General features: G+C 39.6%; 2 protein-coding genes across 2 annotated transcripts; both read left to right on the top strand.

Moving 5' to 3' along the window:
* The first annotated feature begins 2,891 nt into the window (after positions 1-2,891).
* LOC106938950 (olfactory receptor 4N2-like) lies at positions 2,892-3,812 on the top strand. The gene has a single exon (XM_015021161.1). The coding sequence runs from the start codon at positions 2,892-2,894 to the stop codon at positions 3,810-3,812; it is 921 nt and encodes a 306-aa protein (XP_014876647.1).
* Positions 3,813-8,215: 4,403 nt separating this feature from the next.
* LOC106938949 (olfactory receptor 11A1-like) lies at positions 8,216-9,133 on the top strand. Its single transcript, XM_015021160.1, has one exon. It carries the CDS (start codon positions 8,216-8,218, stop codon positions 9,131-9,133), a length of 918 nt encoding a protein of 305 aa, XP_014876646.1.
* Positions 9,134-9,775: the final 642 nt, after the last annotated feature.

The raw sequence follows: 9,775 nt of genomic DNA, 5'->3' as shown, positions 1-9,775 counted from the left end.
AGCTGCTAACATAAAATATGTACATGAAGTGGTCAGGGAAAATTCATTAGATGTTCATGTATTTGGCAGAAAATAACTCTAGGTTTAAAAAGCACATGATACAGGAACAATTGGAGCAAATTATTCATCATGTGTGACATAATCATCTGTAATAATTATGTACAAATTGAGAAAAAGTGTAATTCAGTTAAAAGCAGAAGCAATCCACCTACAATTGTCTTCATCAGTGCACACAGGCAAAAAGATGAATTGGAATTGAATTTTAAATTAAACTTGAATTTTACCATTAAACCCAATTTCTGTACAAAATAAATAAACAATACTGAAATAATTCAATAACCACATAGACCATTTACAGTTGAACCAAAATGTATTTATGCCGTCAGATTCAGATTTAGAATCACTTTTAAGTTTTGCTACCATCAGTTTTCTGAGTAGATAATATTGACGTTACAGAACGGTCTAGCCAAAGCACCACGGCTAATGGAGAAAAGTAGAGAAACGTAAAGATTAGGGTGATATCATCAAGGGCTTCCAACCTGAAGGAGTTAGTGCTCAAGTTTACTTGTCGTCTTACTTGCCTTGAGCATTAAGTGGTTGTTTTTCACTTGCCTTCCGTCCAGAGCGGACAGAGATTTTATTTATTTAAACTGTTTTTTAGTTAGTTTTTTTATTAAATAACTTCCCACTCCAGGTTCATCTGTTTGGCTAACAATGCAGCGCTACAAAGAAGATGACATGGAGGACCATGGATGAACACAGGTTATGTGCAGGCTGTGGGCCAGACCATCCAACCGCCGCCAATATGACTTTAATAGGAGGAGGACTTCATGAGCCCCCCAGATGACATTGGAGCTACGCTACTACGGTCCACAGCCACCGTATCCCGGATCGCCACGAATGATCCACTGCTCCATGGCAGCCAAGATTGCTGCAGTGACCTAGAAGGGGAGTTGGGGGCCCTGTGAGCCCTCCGAGAAGTCCCACAACGAGCGGGATCCAGCACAGAGGCTGCAGAACCGCTCCATGCAGAGGAAAGGCCCCAGACCTGGGGTTCCCAGCATGGACCGGGACCGGCACGCTCCACCACCGGATTTCACGGCACGCCACGACCAAGGTCAGAATCATTCACAAAATCATCAAAACAGTGCATCACATGAACAATGTGTCCAGCAACAAGTCGGAGTGCTACCCGCCCTCACTCCACAAGCAAACGAAGCTCCTTTCAGAAGTTCCTCGTGTGCCGGCTTTTCCCTCTGAGCCCACTGCGGAGCTCATTATTGGCAATGTCAAAAACTGGACATTCACGACTGTTGACTTTAACAGGCCATTGCAAGGCGTTTCTGAAGAAAGACATCGAAACTTTATTGGAGTTTCAGATTGGGGCTTGGGAGGCCCAGCGAAATTTGGGCCGGCCCCTGAAGGACTGAAGGACGCTACAGTGCACCACGCAAAGACTTTGCTTGGGGAGAAACTTGGGGGTGCGGGAACTGGACCCTGAACCTATAGCTGGGCCCAACCACACTGCGGAGACCGAGGCTGAGACTGGGACGGGAGGGACACTTGACCTGTCCCCCAAAATATGTGCCAAGAAAGGAATGTTGTTTTGTTCTTTAAGAAAGAGAATAAATTCCTATGTTGTTGTACAGCGTGTATTGTCCTTAACACTAATAAAATCAATCAATCAATCAATTAAATTTCATTTGTATAGCACATTTCAGCAGCAAGGCATTTCAAAGTGTTTTTCATAATTAAAATAAAAACAGCATGTAATAAACAGTGATAAAGAGATTTAAAAAACATAAATAGATAAAAAGAAAAGATAAAAACATTAAAACCCGCACCCCTTTTAAGACTTCAGTTAAATGTCGTTTAACTTGGGCTCTAACCCTCTGGGACTTTAGTCAAAAACAAGGACTCCAACCTCTAGGTTTTTAGTTGAAACTGGGACTCTAAATCCCGTAGGACTTTAGTTAAACGTTTAACTGGGACATTTTCCGGGGGGCTTTATATCATTAAAACGTAAACAGTGAGAAAGAGAACTAAAAAGAAATTAATAAATAGATAAAAACTAAAGATAAAAACATTAAAGACATCAAAACCCGCACTCTAACCCTAATTTAGCCATAAGCAACTCTAAACAGGTGGGTTTTAAGTTGAGATTTAAAGGCACCCAGTGTTTCAGCTGTTTTACAGTTTTCTGGAAGTTTGTTCCAAATCTGTGGTGCATAGAAGCTGAATGCTGCTTCTCCTCATTTGGTTCTAGTTCTGGGGATGGAGACCAGAACCAGAAGATCTGAGGGGTCTAGACGGTTGGTACAGCAATAATTAAGGTATGTGGTGCTAACCCGTTCAGTGATTTATAAACTAACAACAGTAGTTTAAAGTCTATTCTTTGAGCTACAGGGAGCCAGTGAAGGGATTTTAAAACTGGTGTTATGTGCTCCGTCTTCCTGGTTTTAGTGAGAACGCCAGCAGCAGCGTTCTGAGAATGTAAACCAACTGGTTCCTGTAAACCAATGGATCGGTTTACACGAACAATAGTGGATCTGGATCAACAGTCTTTTCTTTCTACAGGTTTACAAAAGTTGGCTTGAATTGAATGTCACACTCAAATATTATGACTTTCTTAAATATCTCGTTTTGTGAATATTTCTAGGCCAGAATCTACATTAGCCGTGTTTCACATGCCAAGTGTGGCTGATTTTGAACGCCTGACATATTACCTAGTGCCACTACAGGCTGCAGGTCTCCAGCGACGAAATCCTGCGAGGGATGAAGAGATAAACAATAAAAGAAAGTCGACTCACAAACTCTTCAGTTTAAATTCAGGTAAGAAAGAGAATACGTCTGGACTGGATATTTTTATTTAAACTGATACGAACACATTTATGGATGAGTTAAATGATTCCCTCATAACTCTGACTGGATACGTAGAGATGAATAAATACAGATACCTTTATTTTTCTGTTTTTTTTACTGTGTATGTTTTGATCATCTGCAGTAATTCTACTATTGTTTATCTCATCTGGACTCACAAAAACCTCCATGAGCCGATGTACATCTTCATCGGCGCTTTATTGTTTAACTGTGTTATTTACAGCTCCACTTTTTACCCGAAGCTTTTGACCGACTTCCTCTCTGAAAAGCAGGTCATACCGTACTCTGGTTGTATTTTTCAGTATTTTGTGTTTTATTCTGTAGGTGGATCAGAGTTCTTACTGTTAGCAGTCATGGCTTTTGACAGATACGTGTCGATATGCAAACCTCTGAGATATTCAACCATCATGAGGAAAACTACGGTGAAATGTCTCCTGGTTTTTGCTTGGCTTTTCCCTTCACTTCATGTTGTGGTGCAAGCAGTGCTGAGTACTAGATCTAAGATATGCAACCGTAATTTAGAAGCAATATTTTGCAACAACACTATTTACACACTTCCATGCATGAGATCAAGGACAGTAACTATAATTGGGTTTGTTATTTTATTAGACGTTGCAGTGCTCCCGATGCTTTTCACAGGTTTTACATATACAAAGATTTTTATAATGGCTTATCAAAGCAATAAAACATTTCAGAGAAAGGCGGCTGAGACCTGCGTTCCTCACTTGTTGGTTCTGATCAGCTTCTTCTATTTGGGTGTGTATGATGTAATCATAGTGCGCCTGAACTCTGATTTTCCAAAAGCTGCACGCTTCGTGATGACGCTGCAGTGTTTTCTGTATCATCCGCTGCTTAATCCCATAATATACGGGCTCAAAATGAAGGAAATTTCTAAGCATCTCAAGAGATTATTTTGTTCTAACAAAGTTTAATGCGACCTGTGTTTTAATTTATTATTTTCAGATGCTCGTCTTTGAAACAAATGCTTGTCATGTATCCTGCTCTTTTGTATAAAAATGTGTTAATACTGGTTTCGATGTCTTTATCAGTTTTTATTACAGTTATTTTTTTTTTTTTCTAAAAGTGGCACATTTGATTATTGTTGCAAATTCTTATGCTGTGATAGTTTTTGATTATACTGACAAGGGGAACTGTGTCCAAACACTCATCTTGGAGGCTCCTTCAGTTCTGAAACTTGGGTTGGGAATATTGAGCTTATAAATTATAATCAGAAAATCACACTGATAAGGCAATAGAAGTCAAAAACAGGGCCATCAGTATCACATGAACCTGAGTTTCCTGTGAGTGTCACTGACATGGACAATCCTACCACGACGAGTCAAGTCTGCACTGCAGATGTTAAGAAAGTTCAATTTGTCCCAGCTCCTGTTCACGGTGTTTTCAGGTGTCGCATATTTTGTCTTCAAAGGTTTGCCCTTTATCCTTGAGATGTAGATAAACTGCAGATTCTGGACCCGATGAGTTAGCCGACCTCTTGTGTAGCTGTGGTTTAGTTTTACATCTTTAAAGCGATAGTTTGGTTTGTGGCTAAATGTCTAGTCCAGAAGCACATAGATGCAGCTCTGAGACGGAGTTACATCCTCGAAGGTGGGGGTTGGTTGCCATGGGAGATTAAAGGATTTCTCAAACATGCATGAAAGAATCAAGACAACACTCCAGGTATCAATGTGTGACTGGAGGTGGAATTGAATCCACAAGTTTTAGATAGCAAAACGACTCCTCTCACCTCCGATTCACTTAAAGAGGTGATGTCATGTGTTTTCTAGGCACACAGTGCCATTTTGTAGCAGAGCCACATAACTATGTTAACTTAAACAATACTATGTATATTAAATATGACTTAAAAAAAAGTTGACCTCATAATTTAACACCTTCAAATTGGGTCTCTGTCCCTTTAAGAATCTTCCGCTCTTTCTGAAACTCCGCCTTCAGGAAGTCATCACAAAACGGCTCCACTATTAACCCTTTAATAACGTTTTTACTAACGTTGCTCTAAGAAGTAGCTCCTATAATGAGCTCAGCAGGTGTTTGCTAATTGCTCCTGGCTAGTCTGAAGGAGCTGAGTGAGGGAGTGATGGTTGCTCTGTGAGGCAGAAGTTTGGAAACTTCAGCTCTGAGAAGGAGTTTCAGCCAGTTTCATCAGAGCTGGCTGACGTTGAGTGCTTACAGTGTTACATAAAGTTACTTGCTGCAGCAAGTCCCCAGCGTTAACATCCTTGGATAAAATGGCAGCTACCTTTTTTTTTTTTTTTTTTTTACAAAAAGACTTTTTATCTGGGGACATAAAAATAGATAAATATGATTCCACATGTAAACCTGAACATCTTAGAATAAATTGGTAATTTTTGCATGAATTATTAATTTCATTATAAATTTTTGAGGACAATACCCCGGCAAACCCAGCTCCTTGTTCTACGCTTCACTTCGTCCAGAGAGTCTAGACTCGTGGACAAACGAATGTTGAACGTCTGTTTCAGTTTAAACTTTTATCCAATCGCTAACGTTTGGCCATAACGTATGTAATCCCCCAGTTCAACATTATGAAGTAAACAACCATCCTTCACTGCGAAGAGATAAGTGCCAAACCAAACGAAGCAACTGTTAGCGTGATTTCAACGTTTGGCTAACGGAACGGCTTCGTTCTCTTCCTCCGCTTCCTTCCATCGCTAAAACTACAGGCAGACTGCAATTCTAAAACAGCGCAAAAAATCAACCTCGTCGTTCACAACTACTCTTTTTGTTTGCTGACTGGCTCAGGTGAAAATCTACCAGAGGGAATTAAATTTTAGTTTTCTTTTAGGTTTCTGTGTCTATTGTTGTCCTGTCTACCCCTTGATTGCTCCCAGCTGTGTCTCATTTCCCTGATTACCCTCTGTGTATTTAATCAAAGACAGTTTCACATCAAGGTGTATACTGTTATAAGGCAGCCATTACTGTTTGATGCAGAAATCCAGTGGAGGACACAATGCTAGCTGGGTAGAGCAGATGGGGATACCAATTCCAGCACAGTGGAATGAAAAATGAATATGAAGAGAATATAACGTATACAATATTGTGTCAACAACACAAACGAGTTAAGCACTTAATTATTCAGCCCTGCTGAACAGAGGGCCTTGAAAAGCCTTATATGGAGAGGCCGATTGGAATGACCTCATTTAACAGTTGACCAAAACCTACAGGAATTTTCTGTCTCGTGTAGAAAAGAAATGACCGTTCCAAGGTTGCTTAAACAGCTCCATTTCTTTTTAATTTGGGGAAGCACTACAAAATAGATAAATACAGTTCAGTTTATCATCTACATATAATGCATTTGTCTCTTCTAAAGATGGGGACATGCTGTACAGTAGCTCCATCACAAAACAGCTGACATCTCTCCATAGTCGTTCAATTCTTTGGTTGTGTACACTTTGTCCTGATTTTAAACGTCAACTCTCTGTACAATAAAAATGGAAATAAAAACATACATGACTGCGATGTGTAATATTCACCAGCTTCTGTAGCCAAGGATCAGACCACCAAGGTCCCGACTTTGGAAATCGCACATTGCACCCAACGTTTTTGGCCTCTTTGACAGGTGGTGAGCCCATCAGCGAGGACCCATATCTCCTCTTCAGGCTCCATGAGTGAAAGCCATGCGCTCGCCAACGTGCCTCTCCTCCATGCCTGGCTCTAGAGTGTGGCCCCTAGCGAGGGAACACTGTCCGTTGGTTTTAGTCATTATTAGGGGTCTTTGAGCTGCACTTTGTTTGATCCCTCACCTTGGGTGAACCTATAAAGGTCATGACACCCTTGACAAGCCCCATTGCATTTCCATCAACCATAAAATTGCGCAATGCTCAATGGAAAACTAAAAAAATAAACAAACCTCAGACCAAGGTGTTTGTCGCTGTTACGACCCGGCTCGCTGAGCTGCAACAAAAACCAGGGAGACACGGACTCCATAATGATTACGCTCTTTGTTGAGCACAAAGCAGAAAAAGAAAAACAAAGACACATAGGCAGCCGCTGTGGCCATGGCCATCACCCCGTAATAGATGGTCCACACAGGGGGATCCTGTAGCAGAAAACCAGAAACGTCAAAGTCAGAGTGGGACAAGAGCCCATCTAACAAATGGAGCCGGGTGGATCAGGCAGCTCACCAACCTTCCTCAGAAAGAGAAACCCGGCTCTTATATAGCCTGGAAGCCTGGAAGCCCAAACGGATCCTAAATGACGTTACTTCCGGCCTGCCTTGAAAAACAAACAATATAAAGAGACGAATCCCTCCATGCAAAGTGGAGAGGGCGTCACAGTCGCCATGCCAAAAACAGATCCAGTATTGAGGGTGTGCAGGAGCGAGCTATAGGCTCCGTCCACTGGAAGAAACTTCCAGCTCCAGGACTCAACTACGCCCTCCGGTGGACACATGTAGTTCCAGCAGGGAAAAGCTATTACACACACAACACCCCAGATTCCTGACATAATTTCTACAAAAAGAAAGGTTGTAGCACTAAGAATCACCTCTCCCACTATTTTATTACATTTATTAGTATTGATAAATAACTTTAAAATGATTAAAAGACATAATTTTATATTAAATGTTTTGTAGTCATACCAACCAATGAAAGCATTTTATGTTACTTATGCAAAGGCACTCGCTTCATTATACCGATAAGCGAATTGGTAGCTAGCTTTCTGTGACTGAAGTGGGAAAGGAACTGTCAACTTCTGGATTGCAAGACGATCGCAAGTCAGCTACGTTTCCCACAGGACTTCCATAAATATTTTTATGTTCAATTCGTAAAGTAACCTAAGTTTTATAAAAAGGTGAAAGGCACTTATTAATAAAATGTATGATTATTACTCCTTACTTGCTGTCTTCTCCGAATACCTTGAACTCCTTGACAATTTTCAACTTTTCATTTTGGTGGCACTGCCTGTGCCATTTTCTTATTAAAGAGACTGATGACTCATCTTAATTCCATTTTTTTACTGCCCAGCTACATAATTTTTTTTTATATAAAATTACAAAAGACCATCTAATTTTTAACTTGCATTAAAAAATGTGTTGTGTCATTTTAACTCATCATGTTAACACTTTTTTAGTCAACATAAATCATCACTTCACACGTGGCTGATGTTGAGTTTGAAACATTATGACATACGCCCTTCAGAGCTGCAAGTCCCCAACGTTGAGATCCAGCGAGAGATAAAACCAACCCACCGACAAACTCCTCAGTTTCAATCCGGCGAATGACGAGAACACATTATTTCTCGTCTGGACTGAATCTTTTCACATTGAACACTCAAGAGTATTTGAAAGACAAACACATTTATGGATGAGCTGAATGTTAGCCACGTAACTCTGACTGGATACGTAGAGATGAGTAAATACAGATACCTTTATTTCTCTGGTTTTTTTACAGTGTATGTTTTGATCATCTGCAGTAATGCTACCATTGTTTATCTCATCTGGATTCACAAAAACCTCCATGAGCCGATGTACATCTTCATTGCAGCTTTGCTGTTTAACTGTCTCCTCTACAGCACCACCGTTTACCCAAAGCTTTTGATCGACTTCTTGTCTGAGACGCCGATCGTCTCCATGCCAAGTTGTCTTCTGCAGTTTTTCATGTTTTATTCCATCGGCGGCACAGAGTTCTGGCTGATAGCGTCTATGGCTTTTGATAGATACGTGTCGATATGTAAACCTCTGCGATATCCAACCATCATGAGGAAAAGTACCGTTAAAGTACTCCTCATTCTGGCTTGGTTTGTTCCCGCCTGTCACATCGCGCCAGAAGCAATCCTGAGTGCTAAAACTCAGATTTGTAGCTCAGATTTGAGTGGAATATTTTGTAATAATGCCATGTTCACACTTCACTGTACAAAACCAAGATCGCTTACTGTTTTAGGAGTTGTTGCTTTATTAAATCTGGTCGTACTCCCCATGCTTTTTACAGTTTTTACGTACACAAAGATTTTTTTAATGTCTTATCAAAGTGGAAAGTCATTTAGGAGGAAGGCTGCAGAGACCTGCGTGCCTCATCTGATCGTCTTAATCAGCTTCTCCTACTTGGCTGCATATGATGTGGCCATAGCGCGAATGGAGACCAATTTCCCCAAAACCGCACGCCTAATAATGACAATGCAAATATTTCTGTATCACCCTTTATTTAATCCGTTTATCTATGGGTTAAAAATGAAAGAAATCTCTAAACATTTAAAACTGTTGTGTTTAACAAGAGCATAACTGCAAATGTAATCGTGACACAGTTTGATTTGCTGGTTTAAAATTAATAAAGTTGTCTAATCGAATTTTATAAGAATTCACAGGAAAAAATAATTTATTTTTGAAATTCTGTACTGTCTCTGGTGTTATATTTTATGTTGGAATTAGAGCAATTGCTTATTAGAGAACAAGGTGATATAACACTCTATATAAGTATTTATCAGTTTAGTCTTTTAAGTTGAGTAATTATCAGAATGGAAATAAAAGTGAGTAGAAAATAGTTTTTTGCTTTTTAATAATTATGAAGAATTTAATTGTATATAGGTTTGTAGGTTTATAACTGGTATATTTGTTTGAATGTTGGTTCATGTATTGTACAGTTTGTACAGAATGAGATGAACAGAGAGCGTCAACAAACAATGTGCAGAATTAATTGGTGAGAGTCTATGATGTTGTCACGGCAACCTAACAGAATCAGTGTTTTCCGGTTTGTTTGTTTTTCAAGTCAATATACTAAAACCTGACAGAAAATACATGTTCTGTAAAAGTAAAATTAATATTTGAGTTTGTGTAAAGTTTTTTATTATTATTATTTCTCTTGTATTTTATTTTATTTTTTGCCTCATAAAAAAATCCACTTATCTGTTTTTACAAATTGTGATA

Source organism: Poecilia latipinna, unplaced genomic scaffold (assembly GCF_001443285.1).
Source record: "Poecilia latipinna isolate Pla-1442-1.1 unplaced genomic scaffold, P_latipinna-1.0 Scaffold2735, whole genome shotgun sequence".
NCBI lineage: Eukaryota > Metazoa > Chordata > Actinopteri > Cyprinodontiformes > Poeciliidae > Poecilia > Poecilia latipinna.
This window is presented reverse-complemented; position numbering and strand designations above follow the sequence as displayed.